Source organism: Uranotaenia lowii, chromosome 1 (assembly GCF_029784155.1).
Source record: "Uranotaenia lowii strain MFRU-FL chromosome 1, ASM2978415v1, whole genome shotgun sequence".
Taxonomy (NCBI): Eukaryota; Metazoa; Arthropoda; class Insecta; order Diptera; family Culicidae; genus Uranotaenia; species Uranotaenia lowii.
Genome location: NC_073691.1, coordinates 145,570,720 through 145,589,334, shown reverse-complemented (window position 1 = coordinate 145,589,334; position 18,615 = coordinate 145,570,720). Strand labels below are relative to the sequence as shown.

Below are 18,615 nucleotides of genomic sequence, written 5' to 3'. Positions count from 1 at the left end.
TAATTAATAATTTAATTCGGGGGAAAACATTACTCCGTCACTGGCCTGGATCAACCTGTTCAAAAATTATATAGAGGAATAAAAAAACAAAATCCGGGAGAACGGGAGAGCGATGGCTAGAGACAGAAACCCCACGGGAAGCAATCCACAGGCAGACGATGGGCGGCGTCGTCGATCGGAGTCCAAACTTTTGAGTCAAGACTTCTAGCGCGTCTTACCTGACTCGGTTGCTTTAGTGCTGCGCTAGATCTCGATGGATTCGAATGGAAAGATTTTTTGTTCCGTTCCAAAAATATCCTCGGTAGTTTGAAATCTTTAAAGGTTCGGAACCCTTTCGCGTCAAGGCAGACTGAGAAGACGGACGGGTTTCAAAGTTTTCTAAGGTCGTGGATGCGTCAAGAGTGCTGTCGTATTGTGAGGGCGCTGAACCGAAAAAAACAGAAGTGGGTCAGTGATGCTTTCGTGAGCGCTGTGAGGAAACAAAAATTGTTAAGTTCGATCGCACAGAAGAAGACTGTTACTTGGCCTCGCCGGAGAACGTGACCCAGAAAAAGAAAGTAATACGCGATGAGGAAAGTGAACGGTAAATATTTGTGCGTGATATCGTTGGTGATATTCTCGATCAGTGGCAGTGCTTATACGACCCAGCGATCAAGTTTGCGGGACGAAGAGGGCAGTCCGTTTATGGACATGGCATCGGAGTTCCTGCAATCGCTGGGCAATCAAAATGGTGGCGGTGGTGGAAACGCGGCAGCGGGTCTGTCCGGAATTGCTTCCATGATTTTGCCTTTGATGGCCAATGCAGGGGGTTCGGGTAAATCGACCGGAGGGCAGAACGATGGTGTTGGGGCCATCCTGTCCGGGATCGGGAGCATGCTGGCTAATGCTAATGGAGGCGGCGGCGGAGGAGGTGGAGGCGGATTTGATCCGGCCATGATAGGTAACGTTATCCAAATGTTTGCCGGTGCAAATGAAGAACCCAAAAGTCGATCCAACAAGCGTCAGAAGCGTCAGCAAGCCGACGAAGGAAATCCCATGCTAGATACTGTGCTCAATCTTGCGCAAACTTGGCTGGCCAACTCGAATAGCGTCGATCGTGATGACGACCAAGAGCCGCAGCATCCGGGTTTCAATGGCGAAACACTTGCCAATCTACTACCGTTAGCCGTTCAGGCGTTCCAATCGTTCTCCGGACCGGAAATGGAGAAGACTCAGGAAAAACATAAAAGTCATTCCTGGGTATTGCCACCATTCCTGGAACACATTCACGTGATGTGGGATCAGTTTACGCAATCGGAACTGGCCGAAGCAATCTGGGCCAAGGTCGGACTGGACAAAGTATTCAAAGGATTCGTCGGCCGGGACGGTAAACTGGACTACGATAAGCTGTTCGATACGCTGCAAAACCAATCTTTCCGGCGACGATGGATAAAATCGGCTACCATCTACCTTGCCGAATGGGCTAATTATATCGCAAACCCAGAAGTGTACCAGAGGTGAGTGGAAACGAACTATTTTTGGTTTTTCCGTCATGACGTGTCTTTTGCCGGTATCGTTAGTCATGCTGGCTTTTTTGTGAGACATTGTTTCGGTTCTTTAATCCAGTCATGCAGTCATCGAAATGAATCCGAACAATGGTTGTAGGTAAAAAACAACCCCAACTTGTAGTCAAAGTTCTTGGAATAAAGAGTTGAACCAGCTAAAAATCTCTCTAGTAAAGATATTTAAAAAAAAATCTTTCAGAATCTACTCGATCAATACTCGAATACTACAGAATGTTTCCCATATAATGTATTAAGGCCATCCAGCCACATTTTTAGTATGGGTTTTATCAAATTTTCCATCTTTTTGTTGCTTTTGGTGAAATTCGAGCTTCATGGTCGAATAGTTTTTCTAAATTTACGGATATGTTTTGTTGGAATTATAGACTAGTTGACCCGGTGTGCTTTGCGACACCTTCAAAGAATTGAATTTATTTGTCAAAAATATTAAGCTTTCAAATTGATTCATAAAAAGGTACTAATTTAACTATTTTAAACAATATTTCAACATAATTCACCAATAGACAGCCCAAGGTCGAAAAAAAGTCGGTCCTTCAATCTGAAACAGCTGTGATACTCAATTCCATGGGCCGAATTTCACCAAATAAATTTTGTTGAGTTAATTCAAGTTTAGAAATTGAATATGTTGACCATTTATCTTCTATACATTTCAGAATTTTGAGCTACATAATGAAATGTAGAGCCAACTATTTTTTTAATTGTCACTGGGAGTTCACCGGCCTCATGCGGCACGCTGTCAGCTTGAATGCAACCCGACCAGTCATTTCATAAATTGTAAAAAAATATAAGTCACTATAGATTTTCATGTGTCACCTACCACCACACATTAGGTACATAGTGTGTTACATTTTTCAACTGATTTTGGCTGCCAAGGCATATAGTCAAGACACTGGCCCCCCCCATAGGAGCACCCAGCTTCGCCCAGAAAAAAGAAGAAGAAGATTTTGGCGGCGACCCGTCAGGCCTCATTAAATTTTCTTTTTTTTTCTTTTTAAATATTTAATTTTTATGAGACCCGCACTCCTCAACAAGTTTGGCATGACTTATTTTGTTGCTTACAGCAACTTGCTATGATCTACATACCTAGAAATGTACGTTACATAAATGTATAATTCAAAAGCAATTTCCGTGTGTTTGTAAACAATTGACTCATCCGTCTTGAGACCTAGAAAGCTAAAATTCGGCAAGGATAATCGTTAGAGTCAGAGAAGTTGAAAAATGTTTTCAGTTTTTAATCTAACCCCTCTGGAAGAAGGTCAGAAGTCCGGATCTCCGACTTCCGAATGACTTCCGACAAAGAAAACAGAAGTACTAGATTGTCGGAAATATGTATTTTGTTGCCAGTTCACCAGCGTAGTTTTTGAACTTGTCATTCATTTTTTTCTGTAAAAGCATTTTTTCCTGTGATATTTTTTGTATTCGATCAGACAGCCCAAGTAACCATAAGCACTAAAGCTATGCATTTTTATAGCTTTATACCAGAATTCAAGTGCTAAATTACACTATATCAGCACATCAAGAGCAATTTTGCACTATAACAGCCCTTCGAGGTCTATGCTGCATCATATTAGAATTATACCACTCTTTTAAAATGCAACTAGCATTTTATCAGCTATGGACAATGCTTTTGAAATGCAACACAGCTCTTAATCAGACTAACAAATGCTATATTTTCCACGCATTAAATTGGCATCACACAAGCTTGTTTTAATGCTTTTTAGCACTTTGTAAGCACTACAGTGGCATTAGGCCAAAGCACATTATCATTGATTGGTGCTGAATTAATGTAAATTTAAGGCATCCGTTGCAATAAATTTGATTCAAATATGGCTTTTTTTTAAGATTTAATGCGGACCTGATAGGTCCACAAGTAGAGTTGCTGAAAAATGTCCGAGCGATAGATGTCATGAGTTCGATTCCTGGTCATATTCAGCCGAAAAATTAAAAATAAATCAAGTGGGAAATTCAACCCGAAAGAACCGCTTGAGCGAATATCAACAAAAGAAAAAATCAGTATCATGGTAGAAAAATGAAGCCAAAGAAAAATAAAAAAAAAAATCCCACGTGGTCGGTCATACCTTATTTTAACCATCAACCAATGCTAATGTTTACAGCGCCTTTATAGGGTTATACCAGTTTCTACACTAAAACAGCAGTTAATTTCGCCAAACCTTGCTCACACAGCTAATATGACGCAAAGAATTAAGCTCTACCAAAGTAACCATAAGCACTAAAAACTAGCACAAATTCTGCTCTAACGTCAGCTGTAAAGTCTGTTTCACATAGAATCTGGTCGGATAAAATAGATCATTTCTCCGCAAAGAAATAACGTACAACAAAAGTAAAAATGTCATTTTGTAGGGTTTTTATTGCACTTTATAGAAAAAAAGTACAAAAAAAATCATTCGTCAGCTTTTCGGATGAATTTTCGAACTTTTTTGTTAACCCACCCATCATTTTCTGCATACCACTTTACGACATCCCGGCTGTAGTGGCAGCTTGCCAGGTCCGGCCAGAACTTCACCGAACCTTTGTGGGACCGAATGAATGGCAAAACCCTCTTCTGGAGACATTCTTATTTGTATCTAAACATTTTCATTCATTGTGTCCCCCCAGTGATGAAAATCTTAGTCTTCTTCCCACAACTACAGATCCCTTGCCAAATCATCAACTTACGAGCAAATTTATCTGCGAAAATAAACTTGAATCTACCCGGAACATTCCCTTTACGCTTCGCAAGGTAAAATTTGTTACCGGGTATTTGTCCAAAATCCATCTTGGCGTAAGTTTCGTCGTCCATCAAAATGCATTCGTTGTATTTGGTCAACACTTTCTCATACAACTTCCTTGCCCTGGTTTTGGCAACCAGGTTTTGTTTCAGCGTCCTGTTGGGGTGTTTGCTTGCATGATACGACCGCAAGCCTTCTCGCAAACAAATTCGTCGAGCTGTACTGTGGTTCGTCTCGAACTTTTTCGCCAAATCACGCCAGGAGATTCCAAGATTCTTGTGAACTGATCGAATTACCTTTGCTCGCAGCTTCCGGTCATATGTTCCACTTTTACGCCTGGTTTGTTTTGCTCGATCCACCGTAAGGGCCTCCCGGTAACGTTGCAGCACCGAATTTACAGTCGATTTTGGATATTTCGGGAATTCCGCAATCTTTACCCCTGACCACGTCGGTTTCTCTACATGAGTGTGCAGAATTTTCTCTCACCTTTCGCGTTCCATCGTCGATAACTTTTGACTGACTGCTTCAATCTTGATGAAATATTTACCACTAAGTAAACAAACCATCCGGATCAAAACACTGTCAATAGATTCGCGATGTGACAACTAGGGGCGCTGCAGTGAATGAAAAGATGCGAGATTCTATGTGAAACAGACTTTAGTGCTTGATTCTGTGCATCTTATAACTTCTGTGAGCCAGGTTTAGCGCAATTAACTGCTTCTTTAGTGCCGAAACTTGTATAACCTTTTTTTTTGTTTCGATTAAAATCTTTTTAACATCTTTATGTCATTTGCGACTTATATTAATGATGCCATTGGCGGACAGTCATTGGAAAACTTATCCGGCACAACTGTGATCGATGTTTACTCTTGGGCTCGAACTCACTGTTCCTATTTGATTTATTTTTAATTTTTCGGCTGAATATGACCTGGAATCGAACTCACGACATCTATGGCTCGCACATTTTTCAGTAACTCCTTGATCCTTGAAAAAAGTCCTATTTGAATCCAATTTATTGCAACCGGTGCCCTAAATTTACATTAATTCAGCACCAATCAATGCTAATGTTTTTTTGGCCTAATGCCAAAATAATTTTTTGATCTTTTAAAATTCAATTTAAAAAATAACGTTCCGGTACTTTGTTTTTATTAATATTTCAACAACCTAGAACTTCTTTATATAATATAATATATAATACAATCGAATCAAATCAATCAAACATTAACATTCTTTGGGATCTTGGCTATCATGTTAAACATGAAAAATAGCTCTAAATCCTTCTGTACCTTTTTTCAGTTAGTAGAACATGCTTTCGACGCTGCTCGCCGCTATTACAACTCTTCACAGTGTTTTCTTCACCAATGCCAAGATTTTGAAAACTGAGCTACTTTACTTCCACCATACTACGCTCAAGGAGGGTTAGCAGAAACATTCTACAGCCAAAAAAATGGGATCTACATTGGATCCGTTATTGTAATTTATTCGCAAGGTTTGCTTAAAAAAGCTGTATCTTGGAATGAAACCTCGAGGTTCTAAACTTGTTTTTCAGACGGCCAAAAGGAAGCATGCCAAATTTCACCTCATTTGATCAACTCTAGGTCATGGTTTCATGGGAATTTGCCAAATTTGTTCCATATTTGTGTCAAAAACTCAATTGTCGGAAAAATAATTTTCTTCAAATCCACCTTTTGATGAAAGATCGTGACCGTAAATAATATTTGGCATTTTAACTCAAATCTACAAGAAAATGATGGTGGGTTGATATCAACTAATTCAGGTACAGGGCATATTTATGCAAGGTTAATATATTTAAGACTCTTAAAAAATCATGTAGGGACCTTGTATACTTATATGATCATCTTATAAAGAGACTTCCATCCGATATGTTCTGATGATTTAGTTTGTCATTGGAAGCTTAGAATTTCTTAAAAACTTCCAATGGAGGTCACCCAGCAATGAGCATTAAATTATGGCTTGTTCTCTCTATCTCAGCGGCGGAGTTCGAGTAGATCGAAAAAACTAAGAGACAAACTATTTAAACGTCATACTAATTACAAACTTTCGTTTGCATCCTATTTCAGATACGTGGCCACCGGGCAGATGATGGCCAATGGTTTCCTGCAGTCCCGGGGCTATCCGAAGCAGGCCCTCCTGGACATGACCCGGCCGAGCGAATCCATCTCGAACCTGATCGATCACACGGCCAAGAAGCACCTGCAGGTGAAGATCGCATCCGTCACCTACGTGAAGCCGGCCGTCAACTACGTCAAGGATCTGCTAAAACTGGGCAAGGCTAAACAGTTCCTGCAACAGTACAACGTAACCGAGCTGACGGACAAGTTGACCGATACGCTAAATTTGGAGGTTTGTGTTGTGTTTGCGTAGGAATTGTCTATGAAGATATGGAACCTTCAAATGAGTATTTTTTCAACAGGTTATCGAACCGGTTCTGAAGGTTCACCGAGCATACCGGCAAACAATTGAGTTCCCTCATTGCGATAAATACATCTTGTGTGAGATTAACTCCCACGATCCCAAAGAAAAGTTGGGCCTGGGGGGATTTAAGCATGGAGTGATTAAATTTGGAAGCATGGCCGCCTCGTGGTTTATCAGCCAGGAGACTCAAACCCCCTTCTGGACCTTGTTTGCGATCATCAACGATCCACATAACTGTGACGTAAGTGATATGGAGTAGTTAGAGATTGCGATTTAGACTAACGGTTTTGCATGCCATTTCAGATAAAACACCCAGCGGATTGTGCGGACTATCACGAGAACGAAAGTAAGGTCACCACCGAATATCCTCACAATGAGCTATGAGTTGAAGCGGCTCACCAAGAGAAAAAAATTGTTCAAAAATATAAATCAAGTGAAAAAAGCCCAAAAAAAGTGATTGTTACAGAAAAGGTAGAAAATCAGGCAATGATCTAGAAGATGAAAAGGCGTGTACCGGTTTTGTGATAGTAAGGAATCGAGGTTTGAAATTTACATTTGAACTTTACATATAATTAGAATTAAGTTTGAGTGGGAAATAGTTCAGATCAGCGCAGTCGGATTGCGCGGTGGGTTTGAAAATAAACATCAACTGTACTGTTAGCTTATGATTAGCGGATAATACTCTAGACTTAAAGCAATAGAGGTAGAAAAAAAACATTGGTCCTGCATTTCTGCTTTGAATGTAAATTTCTAACTGCAGAAACCGGTCAAGGCGTTCGGAAGTGAATTGCACTCAAAAATAAAGAAAAAAAAAACCCAATAAAAGACAAATGAATGAAAAAATCTTAACTTTACGGTTTACTGGTTTGGTTTTATTTCACTAACACGAGCTTATCTAAATTGCACTTTTCTTCATTGGACGACTGGACGGCACTAAAGTGTGTGGAAGCCCACACAAAAACTAGTAAGAGCACTTTCTGTTTTGTTCGGATAACGTAGCTTAAAATTTCTTACAAAGGGTTAAAGTCGCCATAGGCTACACCATATTTGCGCAAAGTCGATGGAATTCTGTGATTGCGAATAACATTTGCATCGTCTATGGTTTGGGATTGAAATTTCTTGCGCAACTATCCTTCGTGGCACGGTGTATTAGTCTGAGTCAATTCGGGTTCATTTTTTAGTTTCTCAAAGCTTGGGATCTTAAAAGCTTCGTTTTGGTTCAAAACTCATCCATGAATTTTTGCAAAATTTTTAAGTAACGTTTACATGAGTAAATGTTTTGGTTTTTGTGAAAATTTATAATTCCTCAGAAGCAAATTTTCCGCTGAACATCTTTGTCGAGGACCGTAACTTCGTATCTTACTAAACAAAAAAGTTATAAGCTGTTTAACAGGGGTATGTCTTATGGCATTGAAAAACAATAAATTAAATTGACATCACTGCTGAGCGCCTAGCGAGATTTTGCATGACTAGTAGTCATTGAATACTTTCATGCAGTAGGTACTTCCCGAGGCACCAGCAGTAATCTCAATTGAATTTGATGTTTTTCAATGTCAAAAGACATACCCCTGTTGAACAGCTAAAAACTGTATTGCCTTTTAAGATGCAAAGTTGCGGTCTTGGACAAAGTTGTTCAGCGGAAAATTTACTTTAGAGAATTCACAAATTGGCATCAAAAATCAATTGCAGGCTCGATTCCTCAGAAGAATCAAACACGATGTTGATTTTCCGGTAAAAATATTCACTTTTCCCATACAAACTAAGAAGTTCAAGTTTACTGATTTAAACGTTACTTAAAAATTCTATAAAAAATCATGGATTAGTTTTGGACAAAAACGAAGCTTTCTAGACCCCATGGTTTGAGAAATTTCAAAATGACCCCAAATCGACTCGGTCTAGTGGTGTATGGTACTGTTTGAACAAATTCCTGACCATTTACTCCGCCTCAGCTGGGTTAAGCAGGCCATAGACTACACAAATGGCCTGTACAAATTCGATGATTTCACGACGATTGTTTGATCTATGCTCGCCCACACACTATACAAACATATTTCACGCGAACACAAACGATTGCTGGCGGAAACAGCAACAGCAACAAAAACACCATCTCCACCTCGGCTGGGAGGATGGTTTGTACAAAATATTTCGATCCTGACCGATTTTACTACAACCGTTTGGGCGCTCATTCAAGCAGTGTCATACACTATGCAAATCGCATAAGCGGGACACAGACTACACAACATTTGTACAAATGCAATGAAATTCGATGAAATTTTGTCGCTGTGAGCACGATTTGCATCGTGTATGGCACTGCTTGAATGAGCGCCCAAACGGTTGGAGTAAAATCGGTCGGGATCGAAATATTTTGTACAAACCATCCTCCCAGCCGGGGTGGGAATGGTTTTCTGTTGTTGCTGTTGTTGTTTTCGCCAGCAATCGTTTGGGTTTGCGTGAAATATGTTTGTATCGTTTGTGGGCAAGCATAGAATCAAACATTCGTCGTGTAATAATCGAATTTGTACAGGCCCTTTGTGTAGTCTATGGCCAGCTTTAGACATGGTTTTTATTGTTTTAGTTGATGTTTGCACCAGCAACGGTTTGCGTTTGTGAAGAAATATGTTTGTATCTTATGTAGACGAGCATAAGCGCCGTAGAATCATCGATTTGCACTCACGTTTGTGTAATGTATGGCGGCCTTTAGAGCATGGGAAAAGCGAAGCTTAATCGGGACAATTACTAGGACAAAATATTATAATCTATACACACACTGACTCAAAGGCACCACAAAGTCTTACTTTTTAATACTTTTACAAACCCAATCCATTCCATCCTGGAGGGAATCGTGAGACATGCAACGATTATTTGGAAGATTTCGTGAAAGCTGCGCTATGCGGAAAGAAAGGTTGAAATCCTTAAAAAAATCAACTTGTACCTACCTTAACCCCGGCTCCCTCCAATGCCGAACAGCCCTGAATCTGCCAGGTACGATCCTTCAGTTTCACCAGGTTCAAACACTCGGCGATTTCCGAAGCCTTGAGGGATCCGGCAACGTCCTGTTTGTTGGCGAAAACCAGCAACGGAACGTGCTTGAGTTTGTCGTCCAAGAGTAGTTCGGCCAACTCATCGCCGGTTTCTTCGAGCCGCTTCCGATCACTGGAATCGATAACGTAGATCTGAAACGGGTAGGTACACAACTTAGTGGTAGCAATACATTTAATTGAAACCAAGAACATACCAAAACATCAGTATTTTCAAAGTAGTTCTTCCAATACGGTCGGATCTTGCTTTGGCCGCCGATGTCCCACACGTTCAGCTTGAAGCCCTCGGAAACGACCGATTTGATGTTGAATCCTGCCGTGGGTGTGACCTGAAAGAAATGGATTCATTTGAATTGACGAACGTTTCCGTTGAAGCGGGAACTTCCACCTGTGTCACTTCCTCGGAAGCAAGCTGCTTTAGTAGCGTAGTTTTTCCCGCATTGTCCAGGCCAAGAAGAAGAATGCGCAGTTCCTTTTCCGGTGCAGAACGTAACTTGCGCAGCAACGACAGGAGACCCTGCAATGAGAAGGATTAGTTTGAGTTTCTAATACAAGTTTCATTGTGCAAGGGTCGTCTTAATACGTAGAGAAAGTTTCGATGGCGAGAGACGAGGTAGTTAGGAATTTAGGAGGATTTTCCTGGATAAAATAGCCATAATGGGTTCTGCAAGTTTTGTACCATGTTTTTTTTTTCTACAGGGTCCGGCAATTGAACTGCTACAAAACTTTAGGAGTGATTATTTCGAAGTATACAAAAATGAGTTAGATGACACCTTGTCACCTTGTTAACATTATGTCTAAGATGTCAGAGGATATTTTTGTTAATTTTGTAATCAAGTGTTTTTTTTTGTAAAAATAGTCCTCGAACCTTAACGTAGTGCTTTGATTGCCTAGTTCCAGACTGTGAACCGGTAGAAAGACATATTTCGTGAATTGTCCAATGAGTGTATGTATTTTTTTTAAATTTTGGCTCACACTTGGAAGATACCTGGAGATCAGAAGTACCCATGTATAGTATGATGGGGATCGTCAAGCTACAGTGGCGACACCTACCATGGTGAAGATCATCAAGATGCAACCTGAGAGAATTTTCTTGGCGTAGTAACACTAAATTGGCAATAGATTTTAATACACACCGGATCAAAATCGCCATCGGATCTTTGGAAGATGATCTTTAGACCCAGCCTTACAAGATTCTAAGATTTCAAGACCTCTCGTTTGAAAAGAAGCAAGAGCGGGTAGAAAGGGCGAAGACGCAGCTTACGCAGCCGCGCATGAAAAATTTGGAGAATATCGTGTTTACTGCCGATGAATTCGTCGTCGTACAGCGGTTCGTAAAAAAACAGAACTACAGATTTTAGTTGCCAGAAAGATCACAAACCTATGCAAACGTATTAAAGACCACAAGACGATAGAAATCTGTCTAATTAAAGGTCTGGGTCGGAATCGCCCGTACTTTCCTGGTGAAGATCAACCGAACACCCTGAAGAGGTGTAGATCAATCAATTAACGTATCGAAAATAGTTCTACGGCATGTCCTAATTTTGGTTTTGGTTGGTGGTTTTCAGCAGAACTTCGCATTGGCTTACGAAGGAAAGAGGTCACAATTTTTGTGTGCAAATTTTTTTCGAGGATTAATTTCGAGTACGGAGTGGTCGGGAAGTTCACCGTACCTGAACCCTATGGACTTGGCTGTCTAGGGTATACAGAAGCCCGAAGTCTATGTATGTATGTATGTAGATAATCCACCATGGGTGCACGGATTCACCGCAGTTTCGCCAACGTATGAGCTAAATTGCATTCTTTAGATTATTAGTTCGGCCAATCTTCAATGCAAATCACCACATACCCGACACCATGGCTTCGTGTCAACTGTCATGTAATGAATGTGTTTCGTGTATGTGTATATCTTAATTTTAGAACGAGCAAACAGTTTCGCAACTGTATAAAATTCATAACATTTTTAGAGTCATGTATTTTCGACCGGTATTCCGCATCCGTGTATATACCTGCCCAGCTGTCAACTGATCGGTCGCTCGTATTATATATTTAATAATTGCAATGGTTGAATAGTGAAATAATCTTACCTTCTTACCCATCTTACCTTAAGACACTCGAATGTTTCTGTATCTACCTTAGTATACCAAAATTTATTTTTTCCTTTTTTTTGTATAGTTTTTAAGCGTTTCAGTCACAAAGGACTGATTCCTCATACTTTCTATATTTTGTAACTGAAAATTGCTCTTGAATATCATATACAGGCATTGAAGGCAGTTTTCAGTTATATGGATACAAACCCATTTCTCTTTTTCCTTAATCTTCGATTTATTAAATCTTCTCTTTTTTTAATAACTGAGATTCTTCTTGAATCCAAATTTTATCACATATTCTCAGATCACCTACATGGCTTTTTTTTTCAATTCAAAAACATTCTTTACAAAGCCTGTAGCAACCTATTCCGCTCTACTCATTCTTCTCCGAGATCAACAGCTCACATTCCTGAACTTTGAACTTCTTCTTTAACAACCTAACAATTTTCATCACCACGCCATCATTTACAATATTAACATGTATACAGAAGCTCGAAGTCTACTCTGGGATAAAATACCACATAGAAAGCCTCCTTATTAAAATTCGTTATTTTTTCGTTACATTCTCTTACTACGTCATATTTTAATGAACCACAGTTTGAATGGTATTATATACTGGAATCAACTCTCTATCTAATATGTTTTTTTAAATACGTTTGGAAGAGCTTGCCGATTTTGCTAATTAGAAGTGCTTAAAATTTGAACAATTTCTGATTTAAGAATGCTCCAATTAACGTCAGGATTAATTATACCAAGCATTTCAAATTAATGTATATTTAATTTCAAAGCTGGAACGAGTTAAAAGAATATACATATAGATATTTAGTACACGGAAAATAATAAAAAGGTAAAATTTACCGAGATAGCAAGGCGAACGCTCGTGAAAACCGAAAAGGTAACTTCTACCTTTTCGAGGTGAAACTCACCTCACAGCGAGGTGTAGGCAGGCTTGTAATTGGTCACCATCGTTTGAATTTTTCCGGAGACAACCACCACACATCGTTCGTGACAATCGTGGAGAGCGCAATCGTTTGATCGGAGAGCAAAAAAATGTAAAACGAAATTTTGATCTTTTTTGTGATTAGTCGTTTGACTGTCATCCCTCTTGCGTAGATAATCGAGATAATCATTCCACATTGTTCGACCAACACATCCAAACATCACCCGGCGCTGCAGAGTGACGAATTTTTTTTCAACAGGAGGGAGTGAATAGAAAAGATTGCATTTGCTTATTGAGTCTGTAAGTTCTGCTGCGTGAAAGAGATAGGCGATGTCGTAAACTGTCGGGAATGATGGTCGTTTGACCATCAAATTATCCCTCTCGTGTACCAAGACACGAAATTTTGTTCGACAATCACACAAAGAAGAATGAATGTCGTTTCGTTTGATGGTAGTCGACTGTTCGGCAAGTTTTCGGTCGCATTCGTTTAATGGCACGAACAATGATACTGATAAAAGAAGGCTGTGCGACTGTCAGAGAAAATGTCGATGGTTTACAAGTCTGGCGCCTAATTGATCTGAATCGAGATTGGAAAAAAGAAACATTTCACCGAGAAAAAGGTTAACCCAAAAAATGTAAATCTTATCTCGTAGCGAGGTGAAGTTCACCTGAATTGAGCTGAATAAAAAAGTATAATTCACCTAGAAAGAAAGGGTAAATCCAAATAAGGTAAAACTTACCTCGTAGCGAGGTGAAGTTGACCTGAATTGAGCTAAACAAAACGGTACAATTCATCTCGAAAAAAAGTAACTATTTGCCGAATCCGTTTATTGAGGTTAAGCTGTTTTGTCGTTCAGGAAGGAAGTTTTACTTCGTGTCCAAGATGTGAAAATCGGAACAGAATGGTAAGTGTTTTCCTAGATATCATTTAGTTGTGCAGGTTCTCGTCATAATACTTTGATTTTGTTTCAGATCGGCCAACAAAGCTTCGAGGTGTATTCTACGCCGGACCTGACCGGATAAGTGGAACGAAGGAGGGCTTGAGTATAAGATAAAAGTCTCTATTTATTTCAAATAAATATCCATTTTTGAATGAATTTTGTTTTTAATTTTATTGAAGAAACCAATCAAACCAACTAGCATTTACCTTTCAAATCAGTGAAAGGGAAACCGGTATTATTTACTATTTTGCTAGGTGGATGTGAAAAACGTAAAATTTACCTTTTTGCTAGGTGAATTGAATAAAGGTAAAATTTACCTTTTTGCTAGGTGAATGAAAAAAGGTAAAATTGGCCTCGAAAGAGGGTAGAAAAACCCTCATCCTCATCAGATTTCATTACCCTAATCAGCACTAGGAGTGTCAATTTGACACTACAAGCTCAAATCGTTATGACTTTTTTTTTTTTGGGCTTGTGATATAGCTCAGTTGGCAAGTCTGTTGTCTCCTGAGCCGATGTCCGCGAGTTCGAGCCCAAGAGTAAACATCGAACACAGTTGTACCGGATAGTTTTTCAATAACGATCCGCCAACTGCAACGTTGATAAAGTCGCGAATGCCATAAAGATGGTAAAACGACTATAATCGAAAAAAAAAAAAAAAAAAAAAAAAAAAAAAAAAAAAAAAAAAAAAAAAAAAAAAAAGTTATGACTTTTGGCGTGTTCAACCGATCTAAACAAAACTTATATCAATAGAAACTTTGTAATATCTGTAAAATATGTTTAGAAAATTATACATAGCTAAAGCTACTAGTTTTCTCGTTATTCATCATGAAAGAAAAAAACATGCCTCAGGAAAACTGCTGTAGTTCATATATTACACGTCCAAAAAAATATTTGCCTTATGCATATGAAAGCTTAAGTTAATGCCTACATCATGAAGCCAAGAAATATTTTTTAAAATTTTTTTTCAATGAAATGGTCACAAAAAGTTAAAAAAAAGTGGTCTGAAAAACCTACTTTTCATTCGATTGCTAGTAAATACTGTTTGAGCGATGATAGAGTTTGTAAAAAATATGACTAAAAAATTTATTAAAATTCTAACACTTTGTTACTGTCTTTAGATTTTCGATGCAACATGAATTGAATTTACTGGAATTTTTCAAAGTTCACTACTTTGCGCGAATTTTTTACAAATTGAAATTTCATCTGTTTTTGTGGTCCACCGTCAGATTGAACCCGGATTTTCAGTGCTTTTACTTTGTTCGGACCAATCAAAAGTATATTCATTGGAAAGCAAATTTAATCCACATTCTAGTGAGATGCAAAAATTCACGCTGTGAGATTTCACAAAAATTTGAAAATAATAAACGTAAAATCATTCCTGAATTTCAAGAACCACAAGCAGCGCGTCCAGCAAAACGTGTTTGTTTGCTCTCCGAATAGGTACGGTGGGTGGTGATTCGGGCTTGTAGCACATTTTGAAAATTTTACCATGCAAATGTTTTCAAGATCTTTGTTCGCTGTATTTTTTAACTGCACTGTTTCCATTCCAGCCGTATGTGTTAGAAATATTGTTATTTTTTGCATCACAGCATGCGAGAATACAATACGTGTTGTAAAAACTCATGAAGGCCACAGATCTTGAAATGTTTTCGCCTGCTAAAATTTTCAAAATGTGCTAAAAGTGTCAAAATTTCTACAACTTCCTCCCAACACCAGTGAACTTGCTCTTACAATAGAAGAATATCATAAGAAACGTTGACATGAAATAAACCGAGTCACCTTGATCATATTATGAAAAAACAGGGATGAATAATTTAGCTGGTTTAAAATCCCCTTAACCCTTCATTTCATATTTTTTTTTTATTTTTCGTTAAAAATCATTTCAAACAGTTGAAAACGATGTGTACATCAAGAAAAAAAATTAACATAAAATACGATTTTTCACTTTTTTCATACATTAATTGCTGCAAATTTGTTTCTTCATGAAACGAAGGGTTAACAAATATTTTGAAAAATTTAGTCATCTAAAAATTCGTAAACACTGCAGAATTTAATGTCTGTTAATTTTTGTTTTAACCATCGATTGATAATGAAGCGATGAAGATGTTTTCATTTTCACGCGACGGTAATGAGGCTCCATTATAAAGGTGACTCCATCAATTTTTAATCATTGCTGCTTTATGTACACGCAAACCTCACTGCCGCTTCGACTATGAATTATAATGGACTTATCAAATCAAGCGGCTGGTGGTATCTCGAATGTTATTATCAAAACAAACAATACAAAAAAAAATCGAAAAAAATAAGAGACACGTTCACAACTCAACCATTTCACGGCAGCAGTGCTCGCTAGCCGTTGCCAGGCTACCGGTATCAAACAAATTGTCTTCTTTTCTGATAAGGACCAACCGATTAAAAAGTGAAAAATAGCGGTCTGCACAGTTCTTGTCGGTAAGTAACTTCATATTTCCATAAAACTTACCATGTTTTCCTGGACAATGTGCTAACTTTCGGAAACTTTAATCGCAGATTTACCCTCTGAAATTGGGAGAATCAAATCCGATTCAAAACAAACCACCCGGACAATTGCTGTAGTTGTATTGGTGTTACGAGAGACGGATTCTATCGATGGTTGAAAGTTTGTGAACGCGTTCCTGGAAATAATAGGGTGCTTAAGTTTTGACTTTTTTTTTATATATTTTAGAATCCCATAAGCTGAAATGTCGGATAAGGTTTTGATAGCTGGTTTCAATCCCTTCTATTTGAGCACGGATGGATTGATTAAAGGTATGTTATTTATTCTTTTACATATGATCAACCGAATTCTAGCGAAGTAACCATAAAGGTGACGATGAGATGTTTTCACTAGTTAATTCTACATTAATATTAACTGTAACTCAAATCTGAACTCTGAATCTGAACCTTGAAATCTGAATCTGAATTATGAATCTGATTTCAGATTTCTGAACCTAAATGTTGTTGTTATTACAAGCCCTTCTCGATTTTGGTAACAAGCCTGAACTTGGCATAATTAAAGGTTTTTTTTCTGCTTCATTTTATTTTTACTACGAATAATTCAATTATCATTAGCTGTGTTTTTTAACCATTTAATTATTTCTTGTTACTTAAAAATAAAGCATTTATTATTGTCATTTGCGTCATCTTCGTGTATTATTGAGAAATTAAAGTCACTTTATTAAAATTTTATTTATTACGTTCAAATGACACTTTGCACTTGTTTTTGTATTTCTTATGTATTTTATTTTTATCGAATTTGTATATTGGTCATTTTACATAAATAATTTTGTTATCACCTTAAGTCTTTCGTTTTTTTCATTTTATGAAATGTATTGGCATGCTCCATACCATTTTCATTATTTTTGTTATTGTTGTTTTTTTTTTATTGTTGTTATTGTTGTAATATTAGCGCGAATGATTGAAATTTTAAGACCATGGTCGGAGCTCCCATTTTTCCTCGGTCCTACATGTTTCTAATTATTTTTCCAGAAATTGAAATAACAAACCATCTTAGCAGTAAGTTAGTTGCGTCCGAAGGCACCCGTTGGCAATTAGAGCTCACTGCAACTCACGGATTGATAGCTGTTAACCGAACCATCCTAGCCATTTCGGCAATAAGCCAGCAAAGTCATCACCTTTCGTTTGATCATGAGATAGCGCAACTTTCGGCCAGTACCTGGCATTGTCTGGTGCTACTTCATAACGGAGATCTGTACAGGTACGACTTTCATCAAAATCATGCCTTAAAGTTGGAATTTCTAGGAGTGGAGAACTTAGCTACAGACGATACAGAAAGGGATCGTGTAACGCATGTGGCCTGCGGAGATCGGGTTTCGGTAGCCGTGAGCAGTTCGAAAACGGTTTTTAACATTCCTAATCGGACGTTCCGTTTTCCGAAACACACTCGGATTGCCAAAGTGTCAGTCGGATTGGAACACTGCCTCTTGCTAACCGGTAACGGAGACGTTTACAGCTGGGGAGGTGGACTGTGAGTATATCTTTGAGAAAAAAACATCGAAAACTTTATAAAGAAAAATTATTTCAGTCGGGGTCAACTGGGAAACGGAGAAATCACCCAGTACAAGGAGGAGCCACAGTTGATTGAAGCCCTGGCCGGAATAAAGATCGTAGACATCGCAGCTGGCGGTTGGCATTCGGGAGCAATCTCATCGTTTGGCGATCTGTACAGCTGGGGATGGAATAGCAAAGGCCAACTTGGGCTAAAGGATGAGTGCAAAGTCCGGGGAAGCGTGTTTCCTCTGCCACAGTTGATTGATATTAGCGTTGGAATCGAGGAACAAGAGGAAATTTCTCTAGCACGTGTCTACTGTGGCAAGGAATTTACTCTTATCCTAGATAGTAGAAATAGAATTTTCGTTTCCGGAATCGATCTGAGTCAAACGACAATTTTTTCTTCCGTTCAAAGGGAATTTAAAATTGATGGCTTTAAACCGTTTGAGATGATGCCAACGTTGAAAGAGCAACATCGGATAAACTGTGGACCTTGTTCGGTTGCTTTTGAACGCGATCCACCGAAATGAAAACCGCTGGACAGCGTTTGGTACTATGTTGGGCTACTGCAATGCAGATGTCGCTGACTCATGGCGTGTTTGATTTGACTGTTAGAGATGGAAATAAACTCCACATATGTTGATGGTGTGCTTTTGTATTTTTCTTTATTTCGAATACCTTTTGATTATTGGGTTATTTTTTAAATTTAAAGTTTTAACTTTTTGTATTGTTCACATTCTAACAGAAGATTTAAGGAGGGCAGGTATAAGACACAACCGCAAAGCTAACATTGCTATATAACGGGTGTTAAATAAAAAATGAGAATTTTTTCAATACCTTTCAGTAACTC

At 38.5% G+C, this 18,615-nt stretch overlaps 3 protein-coding genes across 3 annotated transcripts; 2 read left to right on the top strand and 1 right to left on the bottom strand.

The window, feature by feature from the left end:
- The first annotated feature begins 216 nt into the window (after positions 1 to 216).
- Positions 217 to 7,576, top strand: LOC129740398 (uncharacterized). Its single transcript, XM_055732056.1, has 4 exons — positions 217 to 1,496; positions 6,373 to 6,655; positions 6,726 to 6,968; positions 7,031 to 7,576. The coding sequence occupies exons 1-4, from the start codon at positions 568 to 570 to the stop codon at positions 7,109 to 7,111; spliced, it is 1,536 nt and encodes a 511-aa protein (XP_055588031.1). The 5' UTR covers positions 217 to 567; the 3' UTR covers positions 7,112 to 7,576.
- Position 7,577: 1 nt separating this feature from the next.
- Positions 7,578 to 16,335, bottom strand: LOC129740401 (ADP-ribosylation factor-like protein 3). Its single transcript, XM_055732058.1, has 5 exons — positions 16,219 to 16,335; positions 10,154 to 10,282; positions 9,963 to 10,094; positions 9,664 to 9,900; positions 7,578 to 9,557 (listed from the first exon to the last, which is right to left on the bottom strand). Exons 1-5 carry the CDS (start codon positions 16,219 to 16,221, stop codon positions 9,519 to 9,521), a joined length of 540 nt encoding a protein of 179 aa, XP_055588033.1. The 5' UTR covers positions 16,222 to 16,335; the 3' UTR covers positions 7,578 to 9,518.
- On the top strand, positions 16,064 to 18,408 carry LOC129740400 (probable E3 ubiquitin-protein ligase HERC4). The gene is made up of 5 exons (XM_055732057.1): positions 16,064 to 16,187; positions 16,266 to 16,374; positions 16,441 to 16,523; positions 17,244 to 17,742; positions 17,800 to 18,408. The coding sequence occupies exons 3-5, from the start codon at positions 16,457 to 16,459 to the stop codon at positions 18,293 to 18,295; spliced, it is 1,062 nt and encodes a 353-aa protein (XP_055588032.1). The 5' UTR covers positions 16,064 to 16,187; positions 16,266 to 16,374; positions 16,441 to 16,456; the 3' UTR covers positions 18,296 to 18,408.
- The last annotated feature ends 207 nt before the right edge of the window (positions 18,409 to 18,615 follow it).